The 18542-nt window shown below is 33.2% G+C and overlaps 1 protein-coding gene and 3 long non-coding RNA genes across 8 annotated transcripts; 2 read left to right on the top strand and 2 right to left on the bottom strand.

Moving 5' to 3' along the window:
• Positions 1-3745: 3745 nt before the first annotated feature.
• On the top strand, positions 3746-7415 carry LOC116003503. 3 transcript variants are annotated; one of them, XR_004094667.1, is made up of 5 exons: positions 3746-4076; positions 4219-4293; positions 4810-4874; positions 5519-5652; positions 7040-7415. It is a non-coding gene; the product is annotated as an uncharacterized LOC116003503 (long non-coding RNA). The 3 variants fall into 3 exon arrangements; XR_004094665.1 differs by lacking the exon at positions 4810-4874 and having other exon boundaries at positions 3748-4076; XR_004094666.1 differs by lacking the exons at positions 4810-4874; positions 7040-7415 and adding an exon at positions 6426-6444 and having other exon boundaries at positions 3748-4076.
• Positions 7416-8106: 691 nt separating this feature from the next.
• On the top strand, positions 8107-10146 carry LOC116003505. 3 transcript variants are annotated; one of them, XR_004094670.1, is made up of 4 exons: positions 8107-8449; positions 8592-8666; positions 9183-9247; positions 9939-10146. It is a non-coding gene; the product is annotated as an uncharacterized LOC116003505 (long non-coding RNA). The 3 variants fall into 3 exon arrangements; XR_004094671.1 differs by lacking the exon at positions 9183-9247 and having other exon boundaries at positions 8108-8449; positions 9939-9982; XR_004094669.1 differs by lacking the exon at positions 9939-10146 and having other exon boundaries at positions 8108-8449; positions 9183-9359.
• Positions 10147-10240: 94 nt separating this feature from the next.
• Positions 10241-12015, bottom strand: LOC116003504. Its single transcript, XR_004094668.1, has 4 exons — positions 11791-12015; positions 11544-11617; positions 10606-10699; positions 10241-10374 (listed from the first exon to the last, which is right to left on the bottom strand). It is a non-coding gene; the product is annotated as an uncharacterized LOC116003504 (long non-coding RNA).
• A 905-nt stretch (positions 12016-12920) lies between these two features.
• LOC116005080 (L-tryptophan--pyruvate aminotransferase 1-like) lies at positions 12921-17057 on the bottom strand. The gene is made up of 5 exons (XM_031245314.1): positions 16849-17057; positions 16291-16609; positions 14942-15225; positions 13884-14185; positions 12921-13366 (listed from the first exon to the last, which is right to left on the bottom strand). Exons 1-5 carry the CDS (start codon positions 16983-16985, stop codon positions 13161-13163), a joined length of 1248 nt encoding a protein of 415 aa, XP_031101174.1. The 5' UTR covers positions 16986-17057; the 3' UTR covers positions 12921-13160.
• Positions 17058-18542: the final 1485 nt, after the last annotated feature.

Here is an 18542-nt window from a genome sequence, read left to right as displayed (position 1 = left end):
TGCAAGGAGAAATAGAGATTTCAATTTTATTAAAAAAAAAAAATATAAGTCTTAGGAGATAGTTTATTGCATCATGTTATATCAAATTGAAATAAAAAAATATTAGATAACAGTAAATAAAGAAATAAATAAAAAACGCAATGGTTGGATTTCAAAATGTAGTAGAGTTTAATTAGATCGTAAGCCACTTGATATTTCGTCTCTCCAATTTAAATATTGTTAATTAATACGGTCAAATGTAAAGAAATAAATAACTTGTAATATAATGTGGGGAAACAACATGCTTAGAGTGTGTAATAAGGGAACGTGATTAGAGTTTTCAAAATGATAAATATTTAATTACAAATTTTTTTTATGAAGAATATACAATAGTTTTGAAAAAAGTAAAAATGAAATATAATAAAAAAATTGTATGAAAAAATAGAAATAAATCAAACAATTGTTGGAATACGAAAAAATATTGTACCGGGCATGATCTGGCTAGTAGGAGTGTTGAATGGTGCACCTTGTATGAAAATATTCTCACTTTGAGGGTTGCTGATAGTAGTGATGTCAATATTATCAGATAAATTTTCTTTGTCGTCTGCATCAAAATATTTTTTTACTAAATCAAATAAGTATTACACATCCAATATAAATCAAATTGTATACAGGAAGGTAATTAATACTGAACTCAATAATTCTTTTTTAAAGGACATCATAATAATAATTTTATTTACACACAAATAAATTGAATTTCCACTTACAATAAATAAATAAATATATCAATATCAATATGTATATGTATATGTGTATATATATATTCATATATATATATATATATATATATATATAATTATTTAATTATTAGAGGTAAATTTAATATTATTACAAATTATTATTATTATTATTCAAAAAATATAGTTTATTATTTAACATGCCCAATGCATGTACATACCTAGTATTATGTGTATTAATTAACTACCCAACATCCTAGCCCACTAATGCAGCCCAAACGCGGTCCAAAAACCCAACAAATATAAGACACAGAATGTGGATCAAAGTATCAAACCAAACCCCCCTAGGCCCTATCCTATTTTCCAGTCGTCTTCTTCGCCTCTCTGCCCTAACCTATTACTACATCCCTCTACGCAGCAAATGGAAAGCAAGCCAAAATCATCCACCTAAAACCTTTATCATAGGAAAATTTTTTCTATAGCTTCTTCGATTTCGTCTTCTGTGGTTTTCGTTAGTGTTTATTTCAACTCTCTGCCCTATCCTTTGTTCTATATTTTTCGTCTTTATGAATCTGAGGTTATGTTAGTGTTTCTTTCAAGTATCTTGGTTAATTTTTACTGAGAAAGAATTAGTTAATGTTTAAGTTTCTTGGTTACCGAATACATTTCTTAAATGGGGTTACTAAACATAATTTATATGCNTGAAATAAAAAAATATTAGATAACAGTAAATAAAGAAATAAATAAAAAACGCAATGGTTGGATTTCAAAATGTAGTAGAGTTTAATTAGATCGTAAGCCACTTGATATTTCGTCTCTCCAATTTAAATATTGTTAATTAATACGGTCAAATGTAAAGAAATAAATAACTTGTAATATAATGTGGGGAAACAACATGCTTAGAGTGTGTAATAAGGGAACGTGATTAGAGTTTTCAAAATGATAAATATTTAATTACAAATTTTTTTTATGAAGAATATACAATAGTTTTGAAAAAAGTAAAAATGAAATATAATAAAAAAATTGTATGAAAAAATAGAAATAAATCAAACAATTGTTGGAATACGAAAAAATATTGTACCGGGCATGATCTGGCTAGTAGGAGTGTTGAATGGTGCACCTTGTATGAAAATATTCTCACTTTGAGGGTTGCTGATAGTAGTGATGTCAATATTATCAGATAAATTTTCTTTGTCGTCTGCATCAAAATATTTTTTTACTAAATCAAATAAGTATTACACATCCAATATAAATCAAATTGTATACAGGAAGGTAATTAATACTGAACTCAATAATTCTTTTTTAAAGGACATCATAATAATAATTTTATTTACACACAAATAAATTGAATTTCCACTTACAATAAATAAATAAATATATCAATATCAATATGTATATGTATATGTGTATATATATATTCATATATATATATATATATATATATATATAATTATTTAATTATTAGAGGTAAATTTAATATTATTACAAATTATTATTATTATTATTCAAAAAATATAGTTTATTATTTAACATGCCCAATGCATGTACATACCTAGTATTATGTGTATTAATTAACTACCCAACATCCTAGCCCACTAATGCAGCCCAAACGCGGTCCAAAAACCCAACAAATATAAGACACAGAATGTGGATCAAAGTATCAAACCAAACCCCCCTAGGCCCTATCCTATTTTCCAGTCGTCTTCTTCGCCTCTCTGCCCTAACCTATTACTACATCCCTCTACGCAGCAAATGGAAAGCAAGCCAAAATCATCCACCTAAAACCTTTATCATAGGAAAATTTTTTCTATAGCTTCTTCGATTTCGTCTTCTGTGGTTTTCGTTAGTGTTTATTTCAACTCTCTGCCCTATCCTTTGTTCTATATTTTTCGTCTTTATGAATCTGAGGTTATGTTAGTGTTTCTTTCAAGTATCTTGGTTAATTTTTACTGAGAAAGAATTAGTTAATGTTTAAGTTTCTTGGTTACCGAATACATTTCTTAAATGGGGTTACTAAACATAATTTATATGCAATACATATTTAAATATACTGTAAGAGTTATTCATTAGTGATTAACAGTCCAGTATTTTCCTGCTTTATTTGTACCTATATTGTTCTTCTTAACACAGTTGTTGAGATATTTGCACATGATGAGAATTAAATGTGATGATTTATGCAGTTAGGAATTAAGGTTGTAATACCTGGATTTGGAGAAAATTGTGGCTTCCTCTTTCTTCCTATGATTGTTGAAGTGGTTATTTTTCTCATTCTGCAGGATTTGTGTTCTGGAACCAAATGACAGAGGCTTTTAAGAGAATTAAAGAGTTGGAATGGTTAAAGAATCAGAAGAGTCTTGGTTGAAATGATTTTTAAGATAAGAAGTATACACACATATATAGGAGTGTACTCCCCAATGCAGGAAACTCAAAAAGTAAACTCTGTAAATTTGTTTTTACATTCCCAATGTCAGCTAAAGCGGGAATACAGCTGGATTGCAAACGCACTAAAACTTTTCTAGAAAATGTAATGTGATCCTTATACTACCACCAGATAGACCAAGACTCCTCACAGGTTAGCTCTAATTCTTCTTGTTAGTTTTTGGAAAAAGTTTTAGATTTTTTATTTGAAAAAAGTTTTTGAAATTTTTGGTTGATGTAAAATGAAATATTCAGAAAGAATATGTTGTTGGCTATTTCTTCATTATTTAACTGTTTGGTATAACTGCAGTATTAGATATTGTTAAGGTACTGGCTAGGGGTGTAAATAGGCCAGGCCTTTAATAGGGGCCTACGGCCTGGCCTGTTTAGCAAAACAGGCCAGGCTTAGGCTTAATTTAAAGCCTATATACTTAAATAGGCCCAGGCTTACATGTGAAAGGCCTGGCCTACAAGCCTGCAGGCCCGGCCTGTTTATTTATATATATATATATATATATATATATATATAAAATATTTTATAACTAATAACTTTTAATATTTACAATATAACCCTACTGTATATATCTAACTAGTTTACCCTAAATCCTAAAATCCCTAATCACTTAATCATCCTAAATCCTAATTCCTACTCAGCTCGTTAGCCGTCTGCCCGTTTCCATTCTCGACCGTCGACCGTCGTAGCGTCTGCCGTCAACCCACGTCGTCGACCGTCGTCGCGTCTGCCCAGCCTCGCCGACCTCTCCCACCGTCGTCGCATCTGCTCCGGCGTCGTCCAAGAAACTGCAGATCAGCCTTCGACCGTCGTGGACGTCTCCCCCGCCGTCGCGTCTGCCCAGCCTCGCCGACGCTTCCCCCCGCCGTCGCTTCTCCTCCCCGGCACCGTCGCGTCTCAGCCGTCGCTTCTGCCCAGGAGTACAGGAGGTATGTATTATATACTTTTTTGTTTTTTTTTTTCTTGTATATTTTATAATGCATCTCTAAATTGAAGTATTTGGATACAGATCTGTTAAGGACTTAAAAGGTAAACAAGTTTCATTTTCTTGTATTTTACTTGAAATTGCAGAAAAGGTTGATACAGATCTACAGCTCAGGTCATTGGCGAGGCTAAACGGCGAGGCGGTGACTCCGACTGGTTCAGGTAGTGTATATTCACTATTTAGTGCTCTCATGGGTGGTGTTGTGGGTGTTGTTGTCTGGTTCAGGTAGTGTATATGTATGTGTGTGATTTTCCAGAAAATGGGTGTTGTTGACTTGTGGGTTTTGTTCTGCAAATTCATTCAAAAAAGATTATTATAATAGCTAGGCTTATATGAGTTCTGCAAAAAAGGCCATTGGTTAATATATTGAAATTCCAAATACTAATAAAGTTTTTATTAATAATGTCTAGTAAACATACTACTAACTGCTGTTTTGTAAACATATATGTAATTTGGGTTATTCTCTGTTAATGCCTCTCGATTTGAAAATTGATTTGAGGATGAAAGTGATGTTAATGCTTAATATGTAAACTTGATTTGAGTTATTCTCTCTTAATGCCTATCAATTTGAAGTATTCTTTGTTTGCATTTGAAGTTGCTGGATTGTATTCTCTGTTTTCATTTGAAGTTGTAGCTTAATTTGAGTTATTCTCTCTTAATGCCTAATAAATCTGTAGGTGGAAATGGTGGAATTTGGACAAGAAGAGATAGAGTTGAAGGCTTGAATTGTTATTTTTTTTTGGTATATTGATGAGTTATAATTTTATAATATGATACTGATACGTAAAGTTGTGATTTTATGTATGTATTATTATGTTTTTATAAATTTTGTATAGGTATAAATACGTTGAAAAGCCTATTTAATACATATTTTGAAGCCTTTTTAAAGGCCTATATATTATATAGGCCTTTAAATAGGCTTTCAGGCCAGGCCAGGCCTTCCGTAGGCCCAGGCTCAGGCCCAGGCTTTGTATTTTCATAACAGGCCTAGGCCTAAATATACAAAGCCTGGCCTGGCCTATTTACACCCCTAGTACTGGCCATGGGAAAGCTATATTTCTAATTCGTGAGAATCCAGACTTTCATATTAAGATTCAACATCTACCATTAAAGCTGTATTTTTTAATGGTATTTCAAATGTCATTAGAATTAAACACCCTATTTCTGTAATGGTAAATATGTAAAATGTTGTATTTATCCAGTACCTTTATAGTAGTTCAGTACACACAGTTTCACCTCCACCAAACCAAACAGTAGTTATCACTAAGTTTTTGTATTAAAATTCACTCACACAATTGGCCTTTCTTTAAAGATTGTTGGTGAAGCTTGTAGAAAGTGGATATGTATGAAACCTGTATCAAAATTGCAATGTTGGATTGTTTGTAGGTGTGCTGTGGAGTTTGCATCAAATCTTAGATTGTTTGTAGAAAGTGGATGTGTGTTGTGGAGTTTGCTATTTTCAGTAAGAACTCTCATCACAGGAAAGGAGTGAAGACTGCTTCTGCTAGTATATCTCACACGTAAGTGATATGAATTTGACATCAGTGTTATATTTTAAAATATTATGAGTATTTTATTTCCAGAAAATGTCATGTGATCAAATTATGGCCATGTTTGAATGAACAACTGAAACGTTATATTTGTTTTTTTAATAAATCATAATCGTTTAAGTTATTTATCATTTAAGTATATAGAAGGACTACATCAAATTTTAGAAAGGATTGCAATTAAACAATAAAGAATAACAAATAGAATATAATATAGGAAAACATATAGTGGAATGCAAAGAGATGCAATTATAAAACATATTATCCAAAATATATTGCACTGTAAAGTGCAATTACAAAACATATTGTTCAAAATATATTGCACTGTAAAGTGCAATTACATTATATATTGTCCAAAATATATTGCACTGTAAAGTGCATACTGTCCAATGATAACGCACTCAAAGTGCATCTTGTCCATTGAGTCCACAAACATCATAACAAAATAAGCAATCCATGAATACATAATCAAACAGAATTAATACAAAGTGCATACTAAAAGATTGATCAAGAACACCACCAAAATAGGAAGATTTTTCCCAGGATTAATTTTTTTCCTGCTTGATTATAAAAGCCTTAGATCTTTTCACATCTTGACTGGATGAAAATTGGTCTAGCAGACATCTTTTGGTGGCTTGACTGGATGAAAATTGGTCTAGCAGACATCTTTTGGTGGCCCCTGGCTCAACTTTTTCATCTAGCAGACATCTTTTGGTGGCCCCTGGCTCAACTTTTTCAGCTAGCAGACATCTTTTGGTGGCCCCTGGCTCAACTTTTTCAGAACTATCCTCTCGTATGGCTTTGAGACTTTGTTGCACAGCTGGGCTGCTAGCTTCATCTCCAGATTCACTGTCCTGTATAAGAAAATATATATTTGGTTTAGACTATTGATTTTAAAACTTAGATTAAGTGTATGGATTAGTTATGTACATCAGACTCCTCATCTTGTAGTTCTTCACCAATCAGTTTTGACAACTCATCATGATCATCAGTCAATGATGGACAGTACACTGAAACTAACTCTTGATCATTAGTTATTTTCAAAACTGGAATTGGTTTTGCAGGGTTTTTAAGATGCTCGTCCTTAATTGAAACTTTGAAAACCATTGCTTTGTTACGAAGAGATTCCAATTCAGTTGGAATCTCAGAATCATCCTGCCAAAGAAAACAAAACTTAGTTAAACTACTTAATACTTTTTTCTAAAGTTTCTTATTAGGCAAAAAATGCATATACCTGTGAATATTTGCTTTTCAAATCAAATGCAGACATTCCAATAAGTTCAGTGCATTCCTTGTCCCAAAGTAATAATGGAGCATCACTTGTCTTGTCAACAACCCTAACAATTAATCTGTACCTCAGTGTTATTTCGGGGCAACTAACAAAACACTTGTCACACTTCAAACTACCCTGGTTTGGATCAAGCTTCTTAAAGCATCCTTTAGCACTGCAAGAAGTATAATACCAATGCCGACCACTCTCCAATCCAACAATTTTAGCAGGTACAAAATAATGACCTTCCTGTATAAGTAAACATAAAAAACATTTATTTTTGAGTAAAACTGTACAATAATTCCTTCACATGCAACTGGAAAATTGACATACCTCAGCCCTGCCATACAAATCAATGATAGTGCTCACTATCACTGGAGTTTTGGAATTGTTGTCGACACTATTACCGTATGACAACATGGACATACTGTTTATGCTTCTAAGGGGAGTGTGATCAACCTTCAAACTGAAATTTAATTCAACATTGTAAAAATGTTTTAAATATAGAATATAACATTTATGAATTGTTGTAAAAAAAAAAAACAAATCTGGAATAAAATATTACCTAGCTTTGAAATCTGTAAATTCTTTACAGTCATGATTAAACCATACTTTGGTGGCTGTATATGAGCTTGAAATTCTGACTTCATCTATTAAATAAAAGAAATATAGGGCAAGGAAATTATATAGCTTAAATGAAGTTGTAGAAATATTGTGATGTGAACTTACTATCAACGCGTTCTTTCAAACATTTAGCATTTTCAAATGTCTTATCAAACATTTCAAAATGCGCAATCCTAATTACAGAAAATTATAAAAATAATATGCCAATACCATTTTTTTCATTGATTTTTAATTTTTTATCATGTTTAAATAGACGAACCAGATATATATGTCCGTACCTGAATTGTTATCCACATGTACACTTAGCTCGAATGACATAATATTATAGTTTAATATAAAGCACAAATACATCATCTAATTGTTTGAAAATAATTTTTCGAGTTTCCAAATACACTCTAAGCTTGGGATTGGCTTTTTTTTTTTTTTTTTGNTATATATATATATATATATATATATATATATAAAATATTTTATAACTAATAACTTTTAATATTTACAACATAACCCTACTGTATATATCTAACTAGTTTACCCTAAATCCTAAAATCCCTAATCACTTAATCATCCTAAATCCTAATTCCTACTCAGCTCGTTAGCCGTCTGCCCGTTTCCATTCTCGACCGTCGACCGTCGTCGCGTCTGCCGTCAACCCACGTCGTCGACCGTCGTCGCGTCTGCCCAGCCTCGCCGACCTCTCCCACCGTCGTCGCATCTGCTCCGGCGTCGTCCAAGAAACTGCAGATCAGCCTTCGACCGTCGTGGACGTCTCCCCCGCCGTCGCGTCTGCCCAGCCTCGCCGACGCTTCCCCCCGCCGTCGCTTCTCCTCCCCGGCACCGTCGCGTCTCAGCCGTCGCTTCTGCCCAGGAGTACAGGAGGTATGTATTATATACTTTTTTGTTTTTTTTTTTCTTGTATATTTTATAATGCATCTCTAAATTGAAGTATTTGGATACAGATCTGTTAAGGACTTAAAAGGTAAACAAGTTTCATTTTCTTGTATTTTACTTGAAATTGCAGAAAAGGTTGATACAGATCTACAGCTCAGGTCATTGGCGAGGCTAAACGGCGAGGCGGTGACTCCGACTGGTTCAGGTAGTGTATATTCACTATTTAGTGCTCTCATGGGTGGTGTTGTGGGTGTTGTTGTCTGGTTCAGGTAGTGTATATGTATGTGTGTGATTTTCCAGAAAATGGGTGTTGTTGACTTGTGGGTTTTGTTCTGCAAATTCATTCAAAAAAGATTATTATAATAGCTAGGCTTATATGAGTTCTGCAAAAAAGGCCATTGGTTAATATATTGAAATTCCAAATACTAATAAAGTTTTTATTAATAATGTCTAGTAAACATACTACTAACTGCTGTTTTGTAAACATATATGTAATTTGGGTTATTCTCTGTTAATGCCTCTCGATTTGAAAATTGATTTGAGGATGAAAGTGATGTTAATGCTTAATATGTAAACTTGATTTGAGTTATTCTCTCTTAATGCCTATCAATTTGAAGTATTCTTTGTTTGCATTTGAAGTTGCTGGATTGTATTCTCTGTTTTCATTTGAAGTTGTAGCTTAATTTGAGTTATTCTCTCTTAATGCCTAATAAATCTGTAGGTGGAAATGGTGGAATTTGGACAAGAAGAGATAGAGTTGAAGGCTTGAATTGTTATTTTTTTTTGGTATATTGATGAGTTATAATTTTATAATATGATACTGATACGTAAAGTTGTGATTTTATGTATGTATTATTATGTTTTTATAAATTTTGTATAGGTATAAATACGTTGAAAAGCCTATTTAATACATATTTTGAAGCCTTTTTAAAGGCCTATATATTATATAGGCCTTTAAATAGGCTTTCAGGCCAGGCCAGGCCTTCCGTAGGCCCAGGCTCAGGCCTATTATGAAACCTACATACAGGCCCAGGCCCAGGCTCAGGCCCAGGCTTTGTATTTTCATAACAGGCCTAGGCCTAAATATACAAAGCCTGGCCTGGCCTGGCCTATTTACACCCCTAGTACTGGCCATGGGAAAGCTATATTTCTAATTCGTGAGAATCCAGACTTTCATATTAAGATTCAACATCTACCATTAAAGCTGTATTTTTTAATGGTATTTCAAATGTCATTAGAATTAAACACCCTATTTCTGTAATGGTAAATATGTAAAATGTTGTATTTATCCAGTACCTTTATAGTAGTTCAGTACACACAGTTTCACCTCCACCAAACCAAACAGTAGTTATCACTAAGTTTTTGTATTAAAATTCACTCACACAATTGGCCTTTCTTTAAAGATTGTTGGTGAAGCTTGTAGAAAGTGGATATGTATGAAACCTGTATCAAAATTGCAATGTTGGATTGTTTGTAGGTGTGCTGTGGAGTTTGCATCAAATCGTAGATTGTTTGTAGAAAGTGGATGTGTGTTGTGGAGTTTGCTATTTTCAGTAAGAACTCTCATCACAGGAAAGGAGTGAAGACTGCTTCTGCTAGTATATCTCATCATGTGAGTTGTTGGAAGAACTCAAAGTTGGGACGAATATTATATCTGTGCATCAAAAACTGATTGGTGAAGGTTCACATCGTCATCTATCATTATCAATCAGTTTTTGATGACGATGTGAACCTTCACCAATCAGTTTTTGATGCACAGATATAATATTCGTCCCAACTTTGAGTTCTTCCAACAACTCACGTGATCCATAAGCAATTCCTTGAGCAATGTAATCTTCAAATTTTGAATCTGTCAAGCTATTGTGTTCCTTAAAGTATGAATCTGTAATATATTTATTATGAGAAGGAGCCACCTGGAATGGAGACAAATAAATATTTCAGTTTGTAGATAATGGAAAACCATTAAAATGAAGGATGCACTGATAGAGTTTGGCATCCAGGTGATCAAGAATTGATTAAATCTTGATATCAAATTAGAAGTGATTTCAAGAATTAAGAATTATTATGATCTGGCCTTTTTTACATGATTTTGGTAGAAAAAGGACATATCTATGTACTTAACCAAAACAAGTAAGATGACTAACCTTGTGGAGACATGAAACCGTGCTGGAAATTAGCACCAATGTGATGTATAAAATAAAGCACTGCTTGGGATGATCTTGAATTCTCATTGCATATCTAAATGGATAAAAAATTACTGTAAAATTTGCTAAACTAATCTACTACTATGCTTCATCAAAAGGAAGGGCAAGGACAATCAGTTCAGTGTTATTATTCAAGATTGAAAATTTCACACAATTTTGAGCAGCTTATACATTTATTTATTAAAAAAAGAAGAAAAACCAGCATGGCCAAGAATAACCATAAGTTCTCATGACTTGCACCATAATGTTTCAATGAATTTCACATCTTGCACCTTATTCTATCTCCCCTCAAACTCAATTTCATGAGAGGAAGGGGGAAATATTAATTGAGACAATAAGATTGGGGAAAACATTATCCATAAGCCCCTTTTCATGCTACCAAATTTAAAGAGCAATAATTTAATCTAATGGATCTTGCAAATCAATGGCTACAGGTGATTCTGCGGAAATTCTATTTCCTCAAGTAGATTACACCAATGAAAGTAATTCAAAAATCACAGGCACAATGTGTATTTGACAGGTAGGATCCAGAAAATTTGAGGAAAACCCCAAAGCCTGCTTTCCAAAGAGTGCATAATATTCCATTTAATAAGTCAAAGAAAGATTTATTTTCCAGTAAAATAAGACTATCATATGCAAACTCATATTGAATTCAGAATTCTAGTGAAGATAGGATATTGAAATGGCACACGGATACTACAATGGAATGTTGAAATTGAATGTTTAGTGCCTAAAGTTTGCCACTTGTATTACTGTTCCTAAGTATAAACTGCTCATCCTACCATTGCATTTTTCTCAAGTGTCCAACAAAGTCTTACTTTGGAAGGGAACACATAAAGATAAAGAACAAAGGAATGAGTGTGGGAGAGAGTTCTTACACTGAGTTCAACGTAATGATCTGTTTCACTTGCTTGCTTTAGTTTGGCAGATTTATCTTTCACGAACTTAAGCCCTAACAAAATTGGGGATTGAATTACAATGCAAATCATCCAAAAGAAATCCACAATGTTAAAATAAGCCAAATCAAACCAGAAGATTCCATACCAACGTCGTCGTCAGAGCGAAAAAACCAACAAATGAAAATAAACAATCAAAAAAATTGAGTTGAATTGTGATAGCACTCACAATTTCTCACGCAGCTCGGTTTAGATGTTAGCTAGGGTCAGTTTCAAGGCCGGATCTTAGAGGACCAGGGCGTGATATCTGAGGGTATTTTGCGACGGTTTGACGGTAGGGATTGTGCAGAACAATTCTTCCGGGAACCTTGTCGGAGCGCATAGACAATGCCAAGCAGAGCTGTAATGGCGATGGCTTTTAGTCTGAACTTTGCTTGGATAACTAGGCTATTCGAAGAACGTGGAAATTAAAAATTCAAAAAATAAAAAATCCACATGTTATTCCTTAGTCAGCACAAACCAAAAAAAAAGCCAATCCCAAGCTTAGAGTGTATTTGGAAACTCGAAAAATTATTTTCAAACAATTAGATGATGTATTTGTGCTTTATATTAAACTATAATATTATGTCATTCGAGCTAAGTGTACATGTGGATAACAATTCAGGTACGGACATATATATCTGGTTCGTCTATTTAAACATGATAAAAAATTAAAAATCAATGAAAAAAATTGTATTGGCATATTATTTTTATAATTTTCTGTAATTAGGATTGCGCATTTTGAAATGTTTGATAAGACATTTAGAAATGCTTAATAATGCATTTGAAAATGTTTGATAGTACTCAATAATTACTATCAATGCTTATCCTAACAATGCATTTGAAATAGTTCAAAGACATGTTGACAGGACAGCCACCTAATATGAAGGTTTGTGCCTTTTAATCAATTCAGTCTGCACATTGATTCACTTCGCACTGTATATACTTAATAATTTAGCTTTTAAGTTTTGTCTATATGGTGTATACAAGCATGGCTAGTTTCATACCTAACCATATATATATATTAGTTAAAAACTTGGTGACAATTAAGTAATAATAATGTTTTAAAATTTTACATATATTAGTCTATTCATTTTTCCTACTGAAGCACAAAAATTTAATATTGTCCTCACTGTAATTGGAATTCATGAATGACATCCAATTTGAGTGAGTCATTTTGTGTCAGTAGACTACAAGGTCATTGACATGAATTAATGGACTTTATTGAGTTATATATATTCAGTCTATTAATCATATCAAAATGCACATTAATAATAATTTTTTTAAGAGTTTTAATTTAACTTTAAGCCATTTTCTATATCAACCATAATAAACTTCATTCCATTAATTCTTAGTTGTGGATCACACAATAATGCAGGGTGACCCTCCCACATTTTCTTCTGCAAGCACAAGATAACAAAATAAAACGACAAAAGCATATGTAGATACAAATCATATCAATGATGTTGTGAGAAATTGAATATCGATCAACCGATCCGATAAAGTATATATGTTATTAGATGTTAGTATGATAGTATGTATGAGTAGGCATATATGGTGCTAATTATATGCAGTAACAGTTTGGTGGTGGAGAGTGGATAGCCTTTGCAAAAAGATATTGAAGTCATCTTCATTGCCCAGCATACTTATCCTAACAAATTTAGGGTCAGCCCCAAATTTTGTTCCACTTCTTGTCAAAATCTTGTGCCCTCTCAAAAGCTTCTCACAATCCTCTTCTCTTCCCTTGCACATCATCCATGCAAAAGCTGCAGTTCAAACACATACATACAACCATTTCAACATATATATAGACTTCCAATATGTAATTTTTTTTAAAAAAATATATAAATCAAACTACCACAACTGATGTTATTTTTCATATTTATTAAGGTTGTTGATGAAGTGGTCAACCTCATCACAAATTAATTAGATAAAGTCATGTCAGGTTAGAGATAACAATGTGGGTTAGACTTACATGGGTTCGAAGAACCCAATATAAATGGGTCAACCCAAGCATGGCCCAATTCGTGTAGCTATGCCTAAGCGAGCACATTATAGTCTTTTATACGGGGTTGTGCCAATCCACCCTTGACACGGGTTTGGTTAAGTTGGGCACGGAATGATATACTTAATATCACTATATCAAGTGATACAAAAATTTCAACTCACATAACATTTCATTGAAAAATATAATGTAAAAGTAATTAGTTATTACTCAAAATATCATTTATTATTATTATTATTTTATAAATAAACAAGTTAAATTTGTATAATATTACATACCAGGGAGTGTCTCAGTGAAGTCTCTGGCAAAATGACAATACTGGATGGGATATTTCTGGAGAGTGAAGAGATGAGAAGCCTTTACAACTTGTCTCAACTTTTGCCATCTTTGATACATGAGGGTGTGGGTATATTGAAAGAAGTTTTGGAATTGAGGATTGAAGGAGGTGGTGCAGCTATCTGAGACCAGTCCCAAGATCTTTGCAGCCCTGAGCTGTGATTCCTTTGACACCCCAATAGTGCTTATCTCTATGAACTTTGTCATCTTCTTTGCCACTTCTTTGTTCTTTACAATAGCCCAACTGCATATATGCATGCAATTTCAAAGTGGCATCATATCAACTATTTTACAATCAAAGTAGAATAAACTATTTTTCAAATTAAAATATATAAATTTTATTTTTGGTCCTATAACTATTGAGGTCTTGTTAATTTCGGTCTATGAGTTTCAAAATTATCAATTTGGTACCTTACCTATTTAATTTTTCTCAATTTCGGTCATGGTTGAAAAAATCGCTAGGCGCTCATCGGGCGCTCGGGGAGCGCCTAGCGACTACTAGTACGCCTAAGCGAGGATTAATCGGCGCCTAGGCGGGATTTTTGCAACACTGATTTCGGTCCATACGATCAAATTTTCGACAAAAAATAACTAAAAAGACAAATTTACCCTCAAAATTTTAAAATATAATAACTGAAAATATTATCTTTTTCCGCATGTTGTTGTCGGCAACCATTTCTCCGGGCTTTTGCATGTTCTATTGCCACCAGAAAAATGGTTGCCGGCGACAACAAGCGGAAAAAAGATACTGTAATATTTTTAGTTACTAATATAAATTTTGATGGTAAATTTGTCTTTTCAGTTATTTTTCGCTAAAAATTTGACCGGATAGATCGAAATTAAGAAAAATTGAATAGTTAGGGTACTAAATTGACAGTTTTGAAACTCATGAACTAAAATTAACAAGACCTCAATAGTCATAGGACCAAAAGTGATATTAACTCTTAAAATATAGTAAGCATGAATTGAATAAATATGATAAAAGTAAAAAAAGAATTACCCAATTCTTGATCCAGCATGACCAGTGCATTTAGAGACAGTAAATAGCATAAGAGGATGGTTGGCTGGGGAGGTAATTGCAGTGTACTGTGGCCAGTAATAAGCTAGATCATGCACAACACTTCCTTCACCTTTATTCAACACCACTGATCTTCTTAAAACCCCATCTGGATTATTTGGTGATGTTACTAGCTCAATGTAGGCCCCATCTTTCTCAAATTCCCTTGCATCTCCTTCCCATTTGTACAGCCTTGACTGTAAAAACTCTATCATCTCCGGATATGACTGTCAGAGCATTCTCAATAGTTAGGGTTTTTGTTAGCTTTTAAGAAGCCATATAAGAGAGATGAGAGAGAGAAAAGATACAGAAAAAGAAAAAGAAAAAAAGAAGTAACCAACGGTCACAATTTCAGAGTGGCCGTCAGTTGGCGGCCACTCTGAAGCGCCCAGCGGGCGCGTGGGAAACATGCGCTTGTTGGGGCACGCAATGCGCTCCAAGCATTTTTTTCTTCTTCTGCATAAACCAAATTAAAGTCTTTGCAGGAAGGAGGAAGATCCAGAAATAACCAAAGCTTACATCACTTAAAAATCATATACAACCAGATTTTAACTCTGCAAAAATCAACATAAAAATCTCTATTGGGATGCTCTCATATTGCACGCATTCAAAAATATAATAATAAAGAATCACATGCGTTAATTAATATTGCGCTAGCAATTGATGCATTTTGAAGTTAATCATGTGATTAGTGTGAAATAATAACATTAAATGCAATGCAATAATGTTTCGCATCTTTGTATTATCCCATGTTACCATGCTTCAATGGTCGGAACTCGGAAAAGGACAATTAATTAATATAACCAATTCAACATAGTACTCGCCCAAATATATTACGCTACAAGTTAATGTTCGTTTGCTACGGCCAAATGAAACATTATGTCGCATGTACCTAATGAATCAAGTTTTGTGTCATGCATGCACTCTTCCGTTACACTCATCATAAAACATGAATGCACTTTCTTTTTTAGATCTTAAGTACACTATTAGTTATTAGTGAATTCATTGTTAAGCTTAGAGTGCATGCCAAAAATTAAATTTAATAGAATTACAAAAATCACCAGCTTGATTATCAAATATGAAATATTAAGATTTTTTTTTAATTTTTACATTTTTTACAGGAAAATATGTTCGCGCACATATATATATATATATAGAAGATCATATATATGAAAACAATGTCTCAAGTAAAAAATGCAGGCTAACATGCAAGCAAGTTGCAGTTCGGGGGAAAATAGTGACAATTTGATAAATATTGAAAAGTATGTTTTAAATATTAAAAACATACATACCGAGTAGTAAGGAGCTGCGGAAACAACACTGATAGGGCGAGTATGGTGATCGGAATGAAGAGAAGAAAGAGCGTAAAGGGCGGCCTGGATAAGCTGGGAGGACCCGTTTCCGACGACGATATAGTCGTCGTGATTGTCCACCGTCGCATTTCCGACCACATTATGCAACCTCCTTATCTCTTCCTCAAGCTTCGGCTCCATGAACCAACACACCTTCTTTACATGGGAAAAGTAGCTCAGCCGCTCGTCTCCGGCGAACGTTATCGCACAACTCTTCCCCATCTTTCTCCAGTACGACTCGTACATCGCCGGATCTCCACTATATATATTATTCAACACACAAATTTAATTTATTATCCTTTCAAAGTCTAAACTGATAGTTAGATCACACATTTATATTTATATATTATATATGTTCAACACGTGAATCATAGTCTCTTTTTTAAGAGGCGACAGAGATTCAAACATATGATCTTTGGTATGAGTTGACTCTAATACCAAATTAAAGCATGTGTTTCATCTCAACTAAAAACTTAAGCCGGTAATTAGATGACTTACTGATCAAGATTGATAACCTTGGTGTAGTCGAGATTTTGCGCAGTGGCGGCGTTTTGTGTTGTGTGGTGAGAGATGGTGTTTGCAGTAGTTGAGACTGGGGAGTGTTTGGCTACAAAGGTTGCCTCTGTTCCACACATGATGATATGATGATATTAATCAATAATCACACTTAATTAGTTTCGATCTCTAACACTTCTCGCTCTAAGAACCTAGCTAATTTGTATGTATGTATATATGTTATAATAAATAAAGAAGATGTCTTTATCTGTAGCATATTGATCTTCTATGCTTCTCTATTTATAGTGTAGGAGACACAAAACCTCATGCATTAACAATCTGTAGTGGGCCTCTTACAATTATTTTTTTATTTTTCATATTTATAATCTTTTATTCAAGCTAATAAGTTAAATGTTTACGAGCTACATGCACTATACGTAGAAATTAAGAATGATCACAGTTCGGTTCGAATTGATCGAACTAAAACTGCAATCATAGGGATTGTTTCGATTTATTAAAATCAGATATCAGAATCGCCAAAAAAATAATCTCAAGCTAATTTTATAGTCAAAATGAAAAGAATAATTCCAGCCAAATTAGTCAAGTTGTTGACTTGATAACCACAATATTACACATTTGAGCCGGTCAATAGTGACAGAGAGTTTCCATTGTCACCCTAAAAAAGAATTACAATATATATATATATATATATATATATATATATATATATATTACACATTCTTTAAGATGTTTGTATACGTACACAACAATTTGGACATTCTTTTTGGAACCTGGGAATATATATAAGTACTTTTTTTGGGTACATTTAACTATAATAATGAAGATTAAATTGAAGACTTCGGCTATAAGCTAAATTATAAATTCTTGTTTTTGATACATTATGTGTAAATTGTTACATAACATTTGTAGTAGAAGTGATGACTTCATCGGTTTACCACATAATTGACAAATCAAACTCCATCTTTGATAATCAAATCCGGTTAATTTTTAAACTCTATAACTAAAAGTGAACAATCAAGTAATACTTTATGGACAAAAAAACAAAATTAACCTAAAAAAAAATAGAACTAATTTCTCCCTATTACATATGATTAGATTTTGGTGTACTCTAGACCTCTAGTTAAGCAAGCACTTAAGCATCATATATTATAGAATGTGTGAATTTTTTTATACCTATCCTTTCTCTTTCTGGTACGGTGCGTCTATTCAGACAGCTAAGCCTGATGTTACTTGACCCTTTGCATGACGGCTCCTCCCGCATCCGCATTGAGCATATCCGTCAACTGATCCTTTGGTGATCTCTCTAAGAGTGTGGTACCCTCGTCCATCTTTGAAACAAGAATAATTGAAGATTGTTCATTTCGAGATATAACTTAACTGGTTAATTAACCTAAAATAAATTGATAGTTTAACTTTATCAACAGTTTTATTTTCATAATTAACATCATCTACTAATAAATTTTTAAGACAGGAGCGATATGAACTCTGAAATTAGTGTGAAATCGTTTTAAAACATGAATTGAATAGGACAAAAACCAACTGTAAACTTGTCTCTCTTGTCATTTCTTTAGTTCTCCTCCAGTGAATAGAAGATAAGATCATTACTTCATCAAGCTAGCAGAGGTTGCCCGGCCATGTGCTAGCTGTACCATTGACTTTAATTAGGTTTGACTAAG

This window comes from Ipomoea triloba, chromosome 14, assembly GCF_003576645.1.
Source record: "Ipomoea triloba cultivar NCNSP0323 chromosome 14, ASM357664v1".
Classification (NCBI taxonomy): Eukaryota; Viridiplantae; Streptophyta; class Magnoliopsida; order Solanales; family Convolvulaceae; genus Ipomoea; species Ipomoea triloba.
Note: the sequence above shows the minus strand (reverse complement) of the source record. Positions and strands in the feature narration are given on the sequence as shown.

Bases quoted from the DNA above. Each gene is read 5' to 3' on its own strand.
- LOC116005080 (XM_031245314.1), bottom strand. From the start codon at position 16,985: ATGTGTGGAACAGAGGCAACCTTTGTAGCCAAACACTCCCCAGTCTCA. The intron at 15,226-16,290 runs GTATGTATGTTT...ATGCTCTGACAG, and splicing joins CCGCAGCTCCTTACTACTCG to TCATATCCGGAGATGATAGA. The intron at 13,367-13,883 runs GTATGTAATATT...TTTGAACTGCAG, and splicing joins CTTCACTGAGACACTCCCTG to CTTTTGCATGGATGATGTGC.